The following is a 20,736-nucleotide window of genomic DNA, read 5'->3' as shown; positions in this document are numbered from 1 at the left end:
TTGGTAGGTCATAATCGCATAGAGTCACTATCCTCTGTCATCTGAAAGAGTTCTAGAACAACTGACCAAACAACTTGGAGCATGTAACTATCTCTAAGATATAATAACCCTTAAACATGAGCCACCTCATGATGTTCTTCCAAACATTTCCATTACCTAACATAAAGTTCAAAAGAAAAACTGCATTTACATACAGGGAAATAATTCCTGCAGAGTTCAATAAACTAATTATTTGAGGAATGAGAAAAATTAGAATAAAACTGTATAGCTACAAGAATGTTGTCTGAGCGGGCCCCAGTAACGTCTCTCATTGAGAGACTTATTGTTACTGTTTTTGGCATATCTAATATGCGCTGGTAGCTTGCCAGCTCTGCCGAGCGGGCTCGATACTCTCGGTAGCTTGCCGGGCTCTCCGAGAGGGGCGGAGGAATTGAACTCAGGTCGGTCGAGTGAAAGGCAAACACCCAAGTGCTGTGCTATCCCTCCAGCCCAGCTACAAGAATGAAGTGGCTAAATGTCCTAATATTTTTTTTAAGATACAATAAGCAAAGACTATGAAATTAAAGAGAAATTGCATTATAATCAACAACTTACATCAGCAATGGAAAGAACAACCTACATATGCAACATATAGAAATGACAATAGAACATAACAGGTACAAAGAATCTAAAACAAACAAAAAAAAACCCAGTGCAATTTTTTGGTTTTGTTTTTGTCTTATATCGCATTTTTTCTTTGCTTTTTTTTATTGAATCACCACGAGTTACAGTTACAAAGCTTTCATCTTTGAGTTTCAGTCATACAATGATCAAACACCCATCCCTCCACCAGTGTACATTTTCCACCACCAATATCCCCAGTATCCCTCCCTGCCCTGTCACTGCCTCTATGGCAGACAACTGCCCTCTTGCTTGCTCGCTCTCTCTACTTATATGTATTTTTACGTTTGCAATATAAATTAGAGATATTGAGAGGCCATCCTGTTTGGTCCTTCATCTGTTTTCAGCATACATATTCCATCCCGAGGGATCCCTCCAACCATCAATGAATTAAAGATCCCTTCTCAATCCCAGCTGCCTTCTCCCCCAGTTCATGAGGCAGGCTTTCAACCATGGAGCAATCTTCCTGGCCCTTGTCTATACTGACCTTGGGTATGATTCTCATATTATGATACTTTATATTCCAGAAATGATTGCAGTCATTCTATGTCTGCCCCTCTCTGACTCATTTCACTTAGCATGATAATCACCATGACCATCTACTTATAAGCATATTTCATGACTTCATCTCTCCTAACAGCTGCATAGTATTCCATTGTGTAGATGGACCAAAATTTCTTTAACCAGACATCTGTTCTAGGGCACTTGGGTTGTTTCCAGATTCTGGCTATTGTGAACAGTGCTGCAATGAACGTACAGGTGCTGATGTCATTTCTACTGTGTGTTTTTGCACCCCAGGGGTATGTTCCCAGAAGTGGTATTGCTGGATCACATGGAACCTCAATTTCTAGTGTTTGGAGGAATATCCATATTGTTTTTCAGAAAGGCTGGACCAGTCAGCATTCCCACCAACAGTGAAAGAGAGTCCCTTTCTCCCCATATTTGCACCAGCACAGGTTGTTCTTGTTCTCTTTGATGTGTGCCAGTCTCTGTGGTGTGAGATGATATCTCATTGTTGTTTTGATTGGCATCTCTCTGATGATTAGTGCCGAGGGGCATTTTTTCATGTGCCTTTTGACCATCTCAAATTTTTTTTTTTTTGCTTTTTGGGTCACACCCAGCGATGCTCAGGGGTTACTCCTGGCTTTGCACTCAGGAATTACTCCTGGCGGTGCTTGGGGGACCATATGGGATGCCAGGGATCGAACCCCGGTCGGCAGAGTGCAAGGCAAACGCCTTACCTGCTTTGCTATCACTCCTGCCCCCCCCCCTTTTTTTGAGGACGTTTCTGTTCATTTCCTCTCCCCATTTTTGATGGGGTTGGAGGTTTTATTTTTGTAAAGTTCTACTTGTGTCTTGTATATACTGGATATTAAGCCCCATCTAATGGATACCGGATAAACAATTTTTCCCATTCCATGGGCTTTCTGTATTTTGTAGATCTTTAATTATTAACTGCCTAGACTAGAAAGATAGGACAAAAATAAGAAATCTGGACAAGAGAAAACATAAAAAATCTAACGGTTTCTGCCGGGAATCAATGCCTGGGAACAGCCAGAAACCTATGCCTGGGAACCAATATGTCAGTACAAACTGACCTGTAACTAGGAACAACCGCTTCTTGGGAAAGGTTGCAGAACAATGCCCAGAGAAACTGCCACCAGGGTCCACATCTAGTTTTGTTTAACGTTTGCATTCTTTGCTATTCCCCCATTCTGCCCACTTCCTCATATAATCAATTATAAAAGACTAGCTTAGGAGAAATAAAGTTGGAGCTTGCTCCCATTCTTGTATCTGTCTGTGTCTGTCTCTTTCTCCTTGCGTCTGTCTCCTTTTCACTCTCGAACCCTCTCCCAGTTACCCATGTTGAACAAGTCCCGTGGGACGGGACAGGCTTCTAGATTATAAAAGGAAATTAAAGGAGGCACAGAGCAGTGACTTAGTTTCAAAGACAGAAGAAGAAAAATTCGTGTGTCATTTCAGAAATGACTCGGTGTGGTCACAAGTGGGGAGGTGAGCTCTGGCTTTCCACACAGATGAGCAACTTGGCAGGGAGAGGAAGCGGCAGCCAGCTCACAGGGACCCTTCCCAAGGACAGGCAGTTCCAGCCCAAGGGGTGTGGAACGGGGCTACCACATGGGACATGTCAAGCAGACCAGCCAGGCTCAATACAATTCTCCTAACAACTTGCTAAGAGGACTCGGCACACCGACCCCTGGGCCCACTGTGTGCCTTAAAGAGGGGGAGGGGGGTAGGCTTGGGGGGAGATACTGGGGACATTGGTGGTGGAAAATTTACACTGGTGTAGGGTTGGGTGTTTGATCAGCGTATGACTGAAACTCAAACATGACAGCTTTGTAACTGTATCTCACGGTGATTCAATAATAATAAAAAGAGTGGGAGGGGCATGTCACTAACAATCCTATTTCCATCAAAGTTTCCCTCAGCTGAGCATAGAACCCAGAAATGGTAGCACATCAAACCCAGGTAGTTTTCACAGACAGGCTTTGTGACCCTTAAAGGCAGGTATTACATTTATTTAAAAACAAAACCAAAATCGTACCAGTTCAATCCACGAATTGATACTGACAGTGACAGGGTCAATGGATTCAACGTAATGCCACCAGTGTCTGGGAACAAGCAAAACCTGAAAATCAAACAAAAACGATGACCACAAGAACAGGGAAGTTTTGCTGTTTTGTTAAAATCAGATTCTAACTGAAGCAGCTAGGGAAAAATAAGTTTGTAGAAATACTGCTGCAAGAAAGGGAAATAAGAACATTCGGATAATCTCCCCACCCCCTTTTTTTCTTTTTGGGTCACACCCGGTGATGCTCAGGGGTTACTCGTGGCTCATGCACTCAGGAATCACTCCTGGCGGTGCTCAGAGGACCATATGGGATGCTGGGAATCGAACCCGGGTTAGCCACATGCAAGGCAAATGCCCTACCCGCTGTGCTATCACTCTAGCCCCACAATCCTTTTTTTATTCATAAATTCACATGTGTTCAATAAAGAATACTGCTAGGTTCTCCAATATCCATTCACCTGAATTCTTAACCTCCTCCACATGCATGTATGTAAATCTTGGGAAAGGGTCTGAATTTTCAGCTTTTCCTTTTTTCCATGACAACACAGATCATGCATTCTGAGAACGGGGTAAGAAAAGTAGAGGAGCTAGCTTCAGTCCTTTCATATCCTAGTCCTCTGGAATCTGACCGACCAGAGATCATGCAGACAGTGACTTTACAGTGTTGGCGAGTCTGCGGAGTAGACAATGTCAGTTGGAGGAGAAATGCAGGACAAACTGCAAGTGTTGTTCCAACAGGGCAGAAGAGAGCTTAGAAAAGGAGAAGGTGTCAGGAGGGAGCAGAAGTGCAGGCAAAGAAGAAGTGCACGGGACCGTGTTTCCAGTCTGAGGGGGAAACGGGAGAGAGGGCTGGAGGACAGGGTCAGGGCCATGGAAGGCCCCGGCTTCCATGAAGAATCTGAATTGTGTCCTACTGGCATCAGGGTTGACTGAAAATGAATTGGGGCTGGGGGGCAAACAGTGACATTATGTGAGAGTCGGAAGGACAAGAGATTCCTGCACGACCCAGGAATTCAACACGCATCATGAAACAGGAAGGCGCAGCCCACACTGGCAGCAGTCAGGCAGAGGGCTGCTTCCGTCCAGGCTCGGGGAGGTTTCTAAAGAAAGCCGAGTGGAGCTGATGAGGGGATTCCAAGCCTCAGGGCTTCTGAGTTCGGAAACTGGGGGCACTTGTTCTGAGTGAGGTGAAGCTGGGAGTGAGGAGGGGTTATTTTAGGAGAACTCAGCACTGAATTGAGTCACCAATTGTCATTTGTTATCACTGAGTCATCACTGAATTCCATTTATTCATTATGAATGTCTTATACAGATTACACTTCAAATAAAGTGGTAAGAGAATCATTTTACTATGTATTAGGCATCAAAAGAACTTAAGAAAAATGGCGCAAAAGACAGCACCACTCACTCAAATGTGTCTCTTAAAATTGAAATAAAAAAATTAATTCCGAGGGCCAGAGAGACATTACAGGGGGTACGGTCTTGCACTGCACATGGTCCTGAGCACAGCCAGGGGGATCTGATCACTGATCACGGCCAGGAGTAAGCCCTGAGCATAGCCCCTCCCCCCCAAATTAAAAAAAAAAACACTTAACACCTCACAAGGCAATAATGATTATCAATAGTAATAAGAATACTGAAAAACAGCATTATTAATGGGATGTAAACCCTCATACATTGGTACCAGGCTGAAAAATGGTAAAGGTGCTGTGAAAAACAATTTGGCAGTTCTCAAAATGTTAAACACTGAGATATCATATGACCAGTAGTTCCATTCTCAGGCAGAAAACATACGTTCATACATAAACCTGTACACAATTGTTCTTATTATCAAGATTTGTGGCAGCTAAGAAGCAGAAACAATCCAAATGTCCATCAACTGAAAGAATAAAATGTATTTTCTTCATATATTTATTGGTGTTTGTGTATTTATGATTAAAATTATTCCCAAACATTAATAAGATATATATCCATTTATAAGGAATACTACAGCAACAGAATGTATTCTGCCCTGAAAAGAAATAAAACACTCATGACATTTATAACATGAGAGAGAACACTATTCTGTGCAAGATGCCAGATACAAAAGCTCACTTGCCATACAAATGTGTCCACATTACACACACACACACACACACACACACACACACACACACACACACACACACACACACACACACACACACACACACACATATATATCTGGTGGCTGTCCAGGGCTGGAGGAAGTGCCAAGTAGGGAGTGGCAACCAAGCACTGGGCAGGAAGCAGGAAGCAAGCCAGAGAGAAGACAGCCGCAAGGACACAGGCAGGGGAGGGAGCGAGAAGGGCATGAAACCTGAATGTTGCACAGCAGCAGACACAGCCCTGCTGCAGGGCCTGTCCCCCTGGGGAGCAGCTCTAACTGCAATACCTGTGGGACGTTTCAGAGAGTGTCAGGAGAAGCAGTGCCCAGTCCTTGGTTCACTCACTCGCAGGTGCGCTATCTACGGCATCTCCAAGCCTTATGTGTCTGTGCTGAGCAGATACTGTGAACTAATGTCCCATACTTACTCGGGTCCCCGTGCCTGACACTGTCCTTTTTCACCAGAATAATCCCAACAAGGAAAGCAGCAGGGAAGGAGACCATGCTCTTTTGCACAGGGCACGGGAACTTGGCAGAAGCTAAGCCTGGAGGTCCGTGGACCCCAGGAGTGTTTCCAGCCTCCATTACCTGTCCTGGGTGCAGAATGACCACATGCCTTCGAGCTTTCCAGAACTGAGGAAAACGCTTTAAATCAGGATTGGTAACACTGATTTTACTGAACACGCTGGATTCTTCATAAGGGATTCTAGTTGGATAAAGGAAAGGAGTGTCCTCAGGAGGAAAGAGATGCCATCTTTTCCTAATTAACAGAGAGAGAAAGTGCCAGTGAGAGTCTGAAGTTGAGACAAAGTAGGTCAGAAGGCAGTAGCAGCTGTGTTCCTTTTGCTCACGTCATTCAGGCCTCAAGGGCTGCAGGAGCAGCCCCAGTGCTCCCCTGCCCCCTTTCACTGCTGCTGGAATCTTCTCTGCATCACCTGGCAGAGGGAGGAGAACAACTAGAGGTCTCATGACACCCTGGGACAGTTCTTTGTTGCTAGGGTATGGATACAATCTAGTTTATATGATCTATCGAATAACAAATCAAGTCGCTTCATAAACCATTTCTATCCTTGATTCTACAGCTCCTCAGAGGAAACTCCACCCTCCAAAGGTCTGTAGACCATAGTGCGATTCACCAAATAATCGCTAGATTTCTTCTTGCTTAGGTTGTATATATACTTTAGTTGTGATGCTTGCACACATGCTCACAGTAACGTGAACTCAGAGTCACACAAGTTATTCGATATGACACACACACACACACAACACACACACACCAACACACACACACACACACACACACACACACACACACACACCATGAAACGAGTCCAGACTGGCAGTCTCTGGAATAAGACTATACTAAATAGCAATACTCATTTTTCAAGGCTCTTTCTTAAGAAATTCGTGGTACTATGATTTACAATACTGTTACTGATGGTTTCACATGTACATAATCCAAACCATACCAATCACCAATATATCCACCTCCCTCCCCAAACACCTCTCCTCTCAAACCCGTAAGCCCCCAAACTCAGTTTTGTGAATCAATTTTCCTGCTGTGTTGCCTCTGGCCCTTTGTTGCTATACTGCCGGGTATCTTTCAGTCCAATGTATAAGGGAGATTCTGTATCTGTCCCATTCCTTTTGAGTAACTTCACTCAACAAGATGCCCTCTAGTTCCATCAATGTTGTAGCAAATAGCGTGCTTTTGTTCTTTCTCAGAGCCACATAGTATTGCATTGCTTATATGTACCACAACTCCTTGACTCATTAACTATAGTTGGGCATTTGGGTTGATTCCACATCCTGGCTACTGTACTAAGAGCTGCAATGAACATAGGTGTGCATTTATCCTTTCAAATTAATGTTTTGTGACTGGGGAGTGGAGGCTCTGGGTCATGTGAAGTTCCTATTTTTTTTAAATCTCCATATCGCTTTCTATAGAGGGTGACCCAGGTGTCATGCCCACCAACAGTGGGAGAGGGTCTCTCTAAATCCCTTTTTCTCTGAGAAACTACAAAAGCCAGGATGGAATAAACATGGAGCTGCTTGACCAACACAGCAGAAGTCTCTCCCCACAGTTGGCGCAGCCCATTTCTCCACCTCACTCTCAGGTTAACGAGTTTGTTTTTTTCAATCTCATTTAAAGACAAAACAAGACAAACAAAACCCTATAAAATGCTTCAACACTTCAAAATGTTTGAAATACGAATGTGGTAAATCTTCAATCACTTAAACACTAGACTTATGCAAACTTCCAGGAAGTTGAGAGAAGACATCTCAGGCAAAGGAGAGAGAAGTGTGAAAGAGGGAAGGCAAGACACAAAGCAGCAACGCCATGGGGAAGCACAGGGCAAAGGGAACAGAAACCCAGCTCTGAGGCAAGAAGTCGGACACTCTCGTGACCCCGGAGCACGGGAGGGTACCCTGACTTCTCAGAACTGGCTGCCACTTGCTGCATTTCCACACAAAAGTCTTGTTTGCTTTATACATGGTAAAGTGCCACTACTTCACCAAACCTAGGAATAACGTGGGAGAATTTTTGGCACTTGGCATGTGTAGGATGTCAGAGCTGGAAAAAATCTCAGGAGACATCCAGTGGAGAGGGACCTGGTGCTTCTCAGTGTGGACCACTGGGCCAACGGCTAGCGGGAGGCCAGAGAGAGGGTGCAGATCCCCCACAGCTCTGGGCCTGGCCCCTCCCCACACCATGGCTGTTTCCCAAAGGACCATCCAAACTGAGCACATTTCCACCTCCCACAGCATCAGTCAGGGCGGCTCAGGGAGCAGACCCAGGCCTCGCTCTGAACGGCCCGTTTTCTACCGCTTAAGCCACATTACATTTCCTGTGAATCAGGATCTGAAGTCAATGCAGTACGAATGCAGTCATGCAATATGTGGAAACTGCAAAGCTAGAATACTAGTTTCATTACTCAAGAGCTGAGGTTAAAAAAATAGAAAGTTCCATTACAAAGATAAATTAAAACGATTGTTAATTTTGTGTTTTCCCAAATTGGATTTGGGGGACTTATTTCCTGATTCTGAACATATGGAAACCAGCTGCTTCAAACGATGCCCACTCTTAACAAATGTAGGGTGGGAAAATTCACTTTACCAGTGCAGGGAGCAATTGCAGTAATGCTTCTGAGAAGTTTTAGGCCCTTTAACAAGGACCTAATGAATGAATCAAGAAATAAACTACCTTAGAACATTTTAATAGTTTTCTGAGTGGGCACTTTTGCATGTGAAATCATGACTTTTCTTGGATATTTGTGGCTAAAGGATCTAAGAGATTGTACAAAGCGTCTTTTTCCCCCATATGGGCCAAATATCCCTGCAAGTGTCCCCAAAGACCAGAAAAAAGCAAATGAATTAAGCACTACCATTAAATTCCTAAAACCTCACACTGTAAAGAGCATTAGCTCTTGATTTAGTCCTTATATGAATAAAGGCTTAGGGTTCTGGCTGGAGAGAAAGTACCGTGGGCAGCACGCTTGCGTGTATGCAGATAATCGGGTTTAACCCCCCGCACCACACGGGTTCCAGGAGCTTCACCCAGAGTGATACCTGAGTGTAGAGCCAAGGGTAAGCCTGGAGTCAGCTGGCTGTGGCCGAGCTCGAGGATTCAGAGACAGATGGAGATAAAAACTGACCTAAGGGCAGGAATGACAGTACAGCAGGAAGGGCACTTCCTGGCACTGGCCAAACCAGGGTGGGTCCCTGGAACTACCACACACATGGTCTCCTTGCTCCCACCAGAAGTGATCCCAGAGGAAGCCCTGAGCACCACATACTGCATTGTGTCTCTGAAAGGTACAAACTAAAATACAGAAGTTGGCAGGGGTCCTAAATACCATCTGGTCTGGTAATTCTCTCTGCCTTACTCTCAAAGGCTTGAGGATAGTACTAGAACCTCCCTATTCGAACAAATTGCTCTGCTTATATATATTTAGGCAGAAAGAAAGGGTAGTCCTATTTTTTTAATACATATATGAAAACTACAAAATAGGGGCTAGAACAATAGTACAGTGAGTAGGGCATTTGGCTTTCACGCAGCTGATCCTGGTTCGATTCCCAGTATCCCATATGATCCCCTGAGCACCGCCAGGAGTAATTCCTGAGTGTAGAGCCAGAAATAACCCCATGCCTAGTGTGACCCAAAAAGCAAAAAACAAACAAACAAAATACTACAAAATAGATTCTTTGTAAAATGGCAAAATGCAGAGTGGTCTCACTGAACTTGGACAGGACTCCAAGGAATTCTAGTATCACTCTTCCCCACCTTCCACCTCTCCTGTTTCTGTGCTCAGGAAACCTTATGCAGTTCTGGGCACTGAATCAAGGTCAGCCAGAAGCGAGACAAGGGCATTACCTGTTGTACTAGCTTGAGGCCGCTAGTATTACCTTTCTGAGGTAATCCTGACTGGCTCAGGGACACACCAGGAAACCACCAATGGAAGTCCTCCCTTATTGAATGCAAATTAGAACAATAAAATACTAGAGGAATGAAATGGGCAGTGGAGGGAGGTGTCAATGGCCTTTGGTGGAAAGTGACTGTTTTCTAACAGTATACCAGGTGATGCATCACTGTACCCTGTAAAAAACTAAGGCTCGCCGAGGGGCGAGTGCACTCGAGGGCTCTCCGGGCGGCTCTGTCTCACCGCCCGCGTTCGGTTCCCTGGTACCGCAGTGTGTGGACCGGATCGGAACGGCCGGTGGTCAAGGAAAGGTGAAGGAAGAACGAGGACCAAGCTGGTTGCTGATTAGTTACCGTTTATTCAATCTTCCACCTTTCTCATCTCCCGCACTCCCAGCTCCGTCCTCTCTCTGGATCAACTGCCGCTTCTTTCTGGCTTCTCTCATCTCTCCTCCTTCTCTCCCCCATCTTGCCTTCTAGGCTACACCCAGCCAGGTAGCAAAATCAACATAAGAAAGCCCTTCCTGAGGGCAGGGCATTCCAAAGCCCTTCCTCACCCTTAAGGTTTTTTTCTTTTCCTTAGTCCAGGAACTTATTAACTAACATCTTAATACTAGTTATTTTTGTATGGACATAGCAAGAGATACATTGAGGTTTGCAAGGCAGCTCTCCTGGCAACATCTTGCCACAGGCTCAGACCACAGCACTCAGGCCAGATTAATCATTCCTCACCCTAGCAGGGTCCAAATCTAGTTATCACTGTTTGGATCATGACAGCATTTGTCCATGATCAAGCTCTTAACTTATAGTTAAGCATTAGGCACTTAGGCCAGGCCCATCTTGATGCCAGGGTAGCACACAACTCACCGCTTGCCCTGGGTCCTTCTTGTCCCATGTCAGAACCGTGCTTTGGGGGTGGTAGGAAGTAAGGGCAGCTGAGGCTTAGGTCAAGAGAACAGATGCCGTGGAGGAAAATGTCATGTAGAGTCAAATGACTCCCAGGTTACAAAAGCATAACATTTGTTAAGTCTTCCTGTGTCCATACAAAAAGGACTTGCTATGAATAAACTATGCAAAGGACTCAAGAAGAAGAGAAAAACATTACAAAACACTAAGAAAGAAGCTACAAATAAACAAAGAGGAATAGGAGCACTGTAACGGGAGTAACCCAATAAACCTAAACTACCTAGTGCTATGTTATCCTACATGTACCCCTCAAATAAAAACATTTAGTCTTATGAATCAATGTTACCTCCATCAATAAATTGCTCCCTTCTTAATGCTGTATAATTTTGTATAATAAAATTACATATAATATATATTAATATACTGTATAATATATATATAATAAAATTACTTTTTTGTATAATAAAATTACATGATGTTATACATCATTGTTACTTCAACAAAAAATATTAGGGTGGGGCGCCTCCCAAGCAATACCCAGGGGGCCCAGAGCTTTCCCACAAATACTTGGCCTGATGGTTCAATGCTCCAGTGCTCAGGGCCACCAGCGGAACACCCTGACATCCTCAGAGGCAAGGCAGGAGGCGATTAAAAACTCGGGGTCTATGCATGTGAGTCCTTTAAGTTATTTCCCAAGCCTCTCCATTAAAAATCATTCTCTTCACTTCACAAAGGAGAAAACTGAAGCACAGGTTAAATCGTGAGGATGGGATGGAGCTTGGAAAAACCTTCGGGTTCTACTACCTTCCTGTTACTAATTCTTGCAACACACATACTCATATACATACAGACATATACACAGATTCACATATGCACACATCTCTCACGCATGCTCATGTGTATTACCTTCCTTGTACCTGGAACACCAAGTTGCAACCATAGGAGTCCAGGTGACAGGGTGTATGGGACCCTAGGGAGCCGATCCACAATGTACTTTCTCGTCCATTTCTTCCAGGAAATCCAAAATCAGACCATATTACATCCTGTTTTGAAAATAGATTTACAGTTCATCAAGAACCAGCCAATTCCTCTATATGTTTGCACATTTACATGTGAACATTTTGGCACTTAACAATACTCATGGAAAACACAGTATTATTACTCTATTGCTATGGATTAGACAGAAGATTAGGGTTCTAGAGCAGTCTAAAAGATTTTTTAACCAATAATATATCTAACTTATTTCATTAGTCAGTTATTCAACAAATACTTATCCAAAGTTTACGACACAAGAGGCACTGTTCAGAAGTGTGTGATAACCCAATGAAGAAAGCAGAGAAAAATATCTGACCAGCTAAAGCTTTTATAATAGATATTTGAGACAGACAAACAACAGACCAGATAGAGTGGTGCAGTTATCTCGGGGGAAAGTGTTTTAGGTAGCAGAAACAGTGACTACAATGGAAGTAGAAGTATTTCAAGTATCTTTAAGGTACAACTCAGGAAGCCAGAAAGTCTAATTCCCTGAAGAGAAGTATAGATATTTTGATGCCCAAGTATATTCAGTTTTCTGCATTTCAACCACCACACAAAAATAAGTTTTCCCCTAGGGTATCTGAGTTATCATTGTTTGTAACTGTAGACGCACATATAAGTATATATAGCTACATACAGCTATAAAAAAAATATATATAGACACATATGACTTCCTATATATAACTATGTAACTACAGATGCTGGACTCTAGCTCACACCTACCAATCAGAGTTTCCAGATTGGTAATGAGTGGACTACAATAAATGTTTTGGAAAACTTACCTATGATGACTTCTGCTATAGTCCAGAAAGTTATGAATTAATAAGGACAGTGAACCTTAAGAGAGACAACATGATACTTGGCCTTTGCTCTCCTCTGCCGGGTCATTTGGAGGGAGCAAGCCCAAGTCATCAACCACCAACCAGCAAAACCACAGGGTCCCTGCAATCTGGTATCTCCTTAGGAACCTGAGGGTGGCAGCAAAGCTTCTCACTCAACAATAAAACGCTCTGCTCTGTTCCCTTAAGAGGGGTTTCTGCTTTAAACGAAAATCTCAACTGTAAAGTTGTCTGACATAAACCCAAATTCATAGAATTAAAAATATGTATAAGCAAGGAAAAAGACATATACTAATGAACCAGACAAAACTAGATTTCTCTTTATTTCTTAGTCTGAATTTTTCCTACCAGTTTAAAAACAAAACAAAATGGGGGCCTAGGAGATCAATCGCTAAGGGCTCAAGGCACATGCCTTGCACGCACAGGATCCAAGTGTGGCACCTGGCACCACATGGCCCCCAAGTCCTAGTGGGCACAGCCCCTGAGGTTTTCCAGGGTAGGGATGGCCCTGGGCCTCCAGCATCTCTGGGTCTGGGCAGTACCACAGCCCAGGCCCATCAAGCAGGTTGCCAGTATCACTGTGAGTGAAACCCCCACACCCCTGAACCAATGCTTAGGAAGCCCTCCGAAATAAATGAGTAATATTTATATATGTAGAGCATGACCACACATGCTAATACTTCTTTTATAATTATCTTTAATCATTTCCTGTTTAGAGCAAAACCACCAACAGCTATATTCAATCAGATAAAAAGGGTTCTGAAAAGCCATTAAGTGGTTTTGAATGATGAAATAGTGTAGAATGTGCACATAACTGATGCCATGGCGGGGGTGAGGTGAGCGCCGCTGTAGATGCATATGGCTCATCGCTGCAGCTCCAAGGACCGGCAAACTCCACGCAGGGAGCTTTCACCACAATCTCAATAGCCAAAGCCCTGTCTCGGTTAGGGCTGAAAACACTGGCTGCGTGGGAGCAGGGATAAAAGGTTTAGACCAAGAACAGTTCTGAGCATCTACCACGTACCTGGTATGATGCCAGGTGTTTGAATACAAAAAATTACATCACAGGCTGACCTGAGGAGCTAACAAATGCCAACCCCCTTTGACAAATATGATCATGCGCTACATTTACATATACTTGGAGGATGCTGATGAACAACACTGAACTGATTTTACAGCAGTGTCAGAAAGAGCCACAGAAGGAAGACTTGACTACATAAGAAAGTAACAAGAGGCTTCTGTGTTTGATTTCTTACCAAACATAGAAAGCACTGAAAAAGGAAAATTAGCTTAGGATGGTTAATTCAACTGCAAATTGGCTGGGAAAGTTAAAAGCTGAATGATTTGGGGAGCAGAGATAGAGTCAGAGAAATCTGTCAGAAAATAAGGAGCATTTACTAATCCTGTACTTCTCACTGTCCTTCCCCCAGCCCGGTTTTGAGAGTTGGGGCTTTCTTGCCAGTTCAGTTCAGGTACTTACTAAGTCCCAAGTCTGAACTCGGGGTGGGGTGCCAGGAGTCAGCGCCCCATGGCTGCTGCATCACTGAAGCCATGGGGGTGACCAGTGGGGTGATCCATCCTGGAATCCAGTTTCATATCCATTCCAGGAGTTGGAAGAGTCTTTAGAAACCATCTCTATCCAGAAATTTCTATTCAATACCATGGGAGAGCCTGGCAAACTCCCCATGGTGTATTCATATGCCAAAATCAGTAACAAAGCTGGGTCTCATTCCTCTGACCCTGAAAGAGCCTCCAATGCAGCATCACTAGGAAGGATGAGTAAAGAGAGGTTTCTAAAATCTCAGGGCTAGAACGAATGGAGACGTTACTGAGACCACTCGAGAAATTCGACAATCAACAGGATGATGATGATGATGATGACCATCCTCAAAAGAACAACTCAACATCTGCCTGCCCACCCATGGCAAAATCTATTCCTGCTTTCTTCATATCACTGTGTCACTGTCATCCTGTTGTTCATCGAGTTACTCGAGTGGGCGCCAATAAATGTCTCCATTCATCCCAGCCCTGAGATTTTAGCAGCCTCTCCTTACTTGTCTTTCCCAACAATGAGAGGCTCTTTCAGGGTCAGGGGAATGAGACCTGTTACTGTTACTGTATTTGGCATTTTGAATACGCCACAGGGAGCTTGCCAGGTTCTGCCATGCAGGCAGGATACACTCGGTAGCTTACTGGGCTTTCTGAGAGGCATAAATATATATATGGTATATATTATTATATATATCATATTATATATATATTTCCCTTTATGATGATGTGTTGCGTGGCTGTTTTGTGGCCGCGCAGTCTAGGAATATGTTCACTCATGTGTGAAGCTCGGCTGAGCAGGCAGAAAGTGGCCTGGAGTGTGGCAGGGGTTGGGTAGTGGAGGTCAGCTGCCAGGGCTGGGTCCCTTGGAGAAGGGAGTGTGCTCACCTGCTCTCCTCTGGAGCACCGTAAGTGAAAACAGCCTGGTGTGGAGTCTGGTGGCATGGTTATGGGGGCTTCATTTTATGCTCCCTTTCGGGAGAAGCAGCCGTGACTTCTGGAGGGTGGCCAGGGAGATTATCTGGTGTCAGCAGGAGGTGGCTTATGGGTGTGATCCCTGGGTTGCCAAGATTGTGGGAAGCAGGCAGAGGATCTCTGCTCCCAGGTCCCGTTGAGCCCAGAGTCCAAGATCACAAAGTTCTGCATTACCTGGCTATCTTCATAAGGGCCAAGATTTTCTTTCTACAGAAAATCGTATGTTCCTCTTCTGCCAAATATTATCCTGAAAAACTATCATATCTGTTAATTATTTTTTAATACCTAGACTCAGCATCACTTGACTTTCCTGGCAATTTTTTCCCTCTTAACTACCCTCACTTTGTCAACAGGCCTTCCAAAGCTTGGCCCTCAAACCCAACACCAGACACTGTGGCCTTGTAGCAGAGTGTCCAAGATCTGGGCCAGACTCCCGGGCACTCACAGATAGCATATTTAAAACAGCATTTGGATTCTATCATGGCTAATCTTGGGACTTACATCTAAACTTAAAAAGGAACCTATCATTGTTCAAAATAGGAAAAATAATATAATTAATGTTTATGTGTAAAAGTTATCAAGAATATTTAAATGGAAATTTCAAACAACCTAAATGATACAATAAATTAAGAAATATTTTAGGCTCCTTTGCCCTTAGGAAAACTGCCTTAGGTAATAAACTGAAAAGATTTTATTTATTTATTTTTTTTAATTTATTTATTTTTAATTAGAGAATCACCGTGAGGGTACAGTTACAGAATTATACACTTTTGTGCTTATACTTCCCTCATACAAAGTTTGGGAACCCATCCCTTCACCAGTGCCCATTCTCCACCACCCGTAAACCCAGTGTCCCTCCCACCCTCTCCAATCCCATCTCCCCCCCACCCCACCCTGCCACTGTGGCAAGGCATTCCCTTCTGTTTTCTCTCTCTAATTAGCTGTTGTGGTTTGCAATAAAGGTGTTGAGTGGCCGCTGTGCTCAGTCTCTAGCCCTCATTCAGCCCGCAACTCCCTTCCCCCACATGGCCTTCGACTACAATGTAGTTGGTGATCGCTTCTCTGAGTTGACCTTTCCCCGGAACGTGAGGCCAGCCTCGAAGCCATGGAGTCAACCTCCTGGTACTTATTTCTACAGTTCTTGGGTGTTAGTCTCCCACTCTGTTATTCTATATACCATAGATGAGTGCAATCTTTCTATGTCTGTCTCTCTCTTTCTGACTCATTTCACTCAGCAAGAAACTTTTCATGCCCATCCACTTGACTACAAAATTCTTGACCTCCTTTTTTCTAACAGCTGCATAGTATTCCATTGTATAGATGTACCAAAGTTTCCTCAACCAGTCATCCGTTCTGGGGCATTCGGGTTTTTTCCAGATTCTGGCTATTGTAAACAGTGCTGCGATGAACATACATGTGCAGATGTTGTTTCGATTGTACTTTTTTGCCTCTCTGGGATATATTCCCAGCAGTGGTATTGCTGGGTCAAATGGGAATTCAATATCTAATTTTTTGAGAGTCGTCCAAATTGTTTTCCAGAAGGGCTGAACCAGTCGGCATTCCCACCAGCAGTGAAGAAGGGTCCCTTTCTCCCCACATCCTCTCCAACAGCGGTTGCTTTTGTTCTTTTGGATGTGAAACTGAAAAGATTTTAGATAACTCATTCCTCACAGATAGGCCTGCATAAACATAGTGCTTACATTGCAACACGCTTCATCAGAAAGCAGTACTGGCCACTTGACTTCTTTATCTATTACTTAACCACGTGGGTCCATTTCAACATGCTCCCATAACTATGTTATATAGTATATGCTACGTTACAACTAACAAAACCTACATTTTGGGATTTATTACATTTTGGCATTACAAGCCCTGATGATTAGCAGGGTCTGATTCTCAGTAGCCAATCTGGATCACAACATAAAATGAAAATTTACCTGGGAAACACTGCCATACATGACAACTAGTGATCTTGGTGGCACTGCCATTTGGAATCCTTGGTTTTTACAACCACATGCATGAGGGCTGCAACAACCGGTGACTGTCATAGGAATTTAAAAAGGGGGAGCAGAGAACAGAGAGAGAGACAGCCCAGGGCCTCTCTTCTGAAAGGCAAGGCGCTTGTTACAAGTAGCCAGACCCAGTATGATCCTTGGAACTGCATATGATCCTTCCAGGAGTAACTTCTGAACACTAGAAGTGGTCCCAAATGCACCCCCTCCCCCCATAAAAAATTAATGAAAAAGGAAGGGGAGGGGGAAATTATTTTTTTTTAATTTAATGAATAAATACAAATATATTTCGTATTGGGCTGGAGCAATAGCACAGCGAGTAGAGCATTTGCCTTGCACGCGGCTGATCTGGGTTTGATTCCTCCTCCCCTCTTGGAGAGCCCAGCAAGCAACCGAAAGTATCTTGCCCACAGGGCAGAGCCTGGCAATCTACCTGTGGCGTATTCGATATGCCAAAAATAGTAACAAGTCTCACAATAGAGACGTTACTGGTGCCCGCTCTAGCAAATCAATGAGCAACGGGATGACAGTGACAGTGACATATTTCATATTGATTGGGTTCTGAAAGCATTTATTGAATGTTTCCAAAACAGATGCCTGTCTTTCATAGTTATGAGCAAAAATTTACACATCCAAAGCTAACAGAAGGGACGAGTGATATATTCTTCCTTTCTTTAATAAAAAGTAAAATTTGAAATCTACATTTCAGGAATGCAACAAAGTAAAGCTACATCATAACGCCAGCTGTACTATGATAACTAAGTGTACATCAGCATCTTCACCATGTCTCAAAGTGCAAAGGAAAGATGCAGTCTGAATGATTATCTCCTCAGGAGCCCAAAGACTACCCTGCGAAGGGAGATGGGGACTGGCAGGAAGAGGGGTGACAGGAAAACACCCTCAGTGATGTTAAAATCTTCTCTCTACAAAGGACGAGGGGTAGCCTGCAGGCATTTGGATCCCTGACTGACTGCTGTCAAGGCAGTCCCGCCAACAGCTTCCTGGAACTACTCCCACTCAAGCCCCGCACCTAAGACACATGGAAACCAGAGCAGGAAGTCTGCAAAAAACACCTGACAAGATAAACGGTCTGTCTGAGACGGAAAACACTTTCAGAGAAGGTCATCTGCAAACTTCTGTCAGTTATGTCAACACATGGCTGAGAGTTGGCACATTCTTACTTGGGCAAGCTCTCCAGTACCCTGATTGGCTTCTACCTCAAAACTCAGGAACCCAGCACACTCTGCCTCGGGCTCTAACCCTGTGCCAGTCTCCAGAGCAGGGCAGATGGCAACAGTCAGTCACCTGGAGTGGTGCGCGGGTTCTAAAAAGGTTTCATGTAAGCAGCTTTGTACCTCCACCTGCCTCAGGGACAAGGAAGACCTTACATTATGCTAGGACTAAAGCAAGTTTTATACACAATCCATGGCCCTAATATATTCCAAACGAGCTTGGGAATTTGTTACCGGCAAATTAAGTTGAAAGGAATAGTTGACATTGACTTACTTGGGGTTACAACTAGATTGTCCCAATAAAGCCTCCCAAATGGAAAGTATTACAGTGTGAAAGTGCATTGAAGGTACATTGGGTATAACTAACCCACACAACACCATAGCTTGCCTGGCCAATCTTCACACGCCCGGAAAACTTACAACAGCCTCCAGCTGGGCAAAATCATTTCACACAAAATCCATTTTGAATAAAGTGATTATTACCTCAGGCAATTTATTGAATACTCTACTAAAGGAGAAAAAGAGAATGGTACTATGAATTCTCACAGCTAATCTTTACAGTTGAAAACTTATCAGGCTTTCTCCTGAGTCTATATTGCTTTTCCAAGCACCATTAAGTCAAAATTCTTAAGTAAAACCACTGTCAAGTCAGGAGCAGCTGTCTGAAACATGAAGGCTGCTTACCTGTGTGATAATACCTTACAGTTCACTTAAACATCTCTTGGTTTGAGTGAATAAACTACTCAAGACTAACCACAACTATTTGTGAGGGAAAGAAGCACCAAGAGATTCAAATTCGCAATCTTTTCTCCAGAAAAAGACTATTACCATGATTATTAAGAATGTATTGACTTACCTGGAAAATATCTGTCTTGTCTTCAAATAGACTGACACAGTACTTATAGTCAGCATAAGCCCAGAATTTGGAACGATTATAATCTCTAAATGGTCCGTAAATACTAGACAGGTCACTGTTCCAGGTCAGAAACTCTTCGAGTGTAGCTTCTACATAGCTACATGTAGTTTCAAACTGAGGAACTGCAATGTAAGAGAACCCAACTTTAAATGCTCACTGAACTCAGTTCTCAAATAGTTTTTTCATGTAAATCATTTCACCTAAAAAAAAAAAGAGCTATCATTTAACATCAAAAAATAATTTTGTACTTGCTGTATAATTAGGACTACTTATAATACCTACATTGCTCATGATTAAACATAAAAGTGGAAAACATGGTTTTAATCTTCAGATCACAGAAAACCAAGGGCATAGTCTGATTCAGTGCTCCAATGATATAGTTCAGATTATCAATTCTCCAAGATCTTTTCAGGAATCTGAGTTCTGACCTATTTTCACAGCACTTCTATGACACTGTCTTTGTAATAATAAAACTTGAGATAACCCTTCCTATCGAGTGTTCAGTAGTTTTCTAGGACACTAGGACATGCACTGGTGCCACTACTCTGACAGCAAGCAGAATGATACTTATGTTCCTATATTTTAAAGTGTCCAGTTTTAATTTCTAATATGGTAAGTAGCACTAGATATCATTCACAGCAAGCAAAAGTTCCTGAGGTACCAAATAATATTTTCATGTGAATGGATCCTGAAACCAAAATGTTTGACAACTGTTCCTACAGATTAAAAAAAAAATTTAAGTCTTTTGAAAATGTTCTTTAAAAAATTGTTTTTTTAATTTACACACTATGATTTACAAAGCTGTTAAATGGTTTTAGGAATCCACTGTTCCAATTCCAATCACACCACCAGTGTCAGCATCCCTCTACCAATGTCCCCAGACCCTCTCCCATCCTCTAGCCCACCTCCTTAACAGGAACACTTTAAAGTTTAATTATTATAGTTTGGGTTCCATGGTTGCAGCAGTGTTAGCTTTAGCAATTTAGATATATGTAGAATAAAAGTTTCTTGTCTTTGCACTGCACATCAATCATACACAGCTGCTTATAATCAATAGATGGACATCGGCAATTTAAAGTCTGCTCATTTATTCAACTAATTTCATAATCACTAATTAAGTACTTAAATCGTAACTAGCACTGGGGTCAGGTCTGTAGAACAAAAAAGAAAATGATAACAGCATTAAGTTTAGAATCTATTTAGATCATGAAAAAGCTTTAGCCAGCAAAACAGGAAATTCAAGATGTCATATTACTGAATGAAAAACTGTGCCATGGACACAGAGGAAAAGGCAAAGATCACCAGAGAAGAGGGTTGATCGGGAAAGCTTAGAGGAGTGTATTGCTATGGTTACTATGACTTGAGGATTAAGCTTCTAGATGCTGACGGAATGAAAACCTAAGCGGGGAGATGCCCAGCATTGTTTCTCCCGCTGTGCACCAGTGCCAGGGACTGAACCCGGGCCGCAGGCATGCAGG

General features: G+C 43.2%; 1 protein-coding gene across 2 annotated transcripts in view; it reads right to left on the bottom strand.

Annotated features, from left to right (window-relative positions):
* The window catches only part of HSPBAP1 (HSPB1 associated protein 1), a 52,702-nt gene that overhangs the window by 1,013 nt on the left and 30,953 nt on the right, over positions 1 to 20,736 (bottom strand). The window contains exons 3-6 of one of the 2 annotated variants that reach the window (XM_012932295.2): positions 19,199 to 19,380; positions 11,608 to 11,744; positions 5,964 to 6,135; positions 3,224 to 3,307 (exon numbers count right to left, since the gene is read on the bottom strand). In XM_012932295.2, the coding sequence (XP_012787749.2) occupies positions 3,224 to 3,307; positions 5,964 to 6,135; positions 11,608 to 11,744; positions 19,199 to 19,380 (575 nt within the window). The remainder of the gene's footprint in view (positions 1 to 3,223; positions 3,308 to 5,963; positions 6,136 to 11,607; positions 11,745 to 19,198; positions 19,381 to 20,736) is intronic. The other variant, XM_055127454.1, reaches the window with a different exon arrangement.

The sequence above is a fragment of the Sorex araneus genome, chromosome 2 (assembly GCF_027595985.1).
Source record: "Sorex araneus isolate mSorAra2 chromosome 2, mSorAra2.pri, whole genome shotgun sequence".
NCBI lineage: Eukaryota > Metazoa > Chordata > Mammalia > Eulipotyphla > Soricidae > Sorex > Sorex araneus.
Note: the sequence above shows the minus strand (reverse complement) of the source record. Positions and strands in the feature narration are given on the sequence as shown.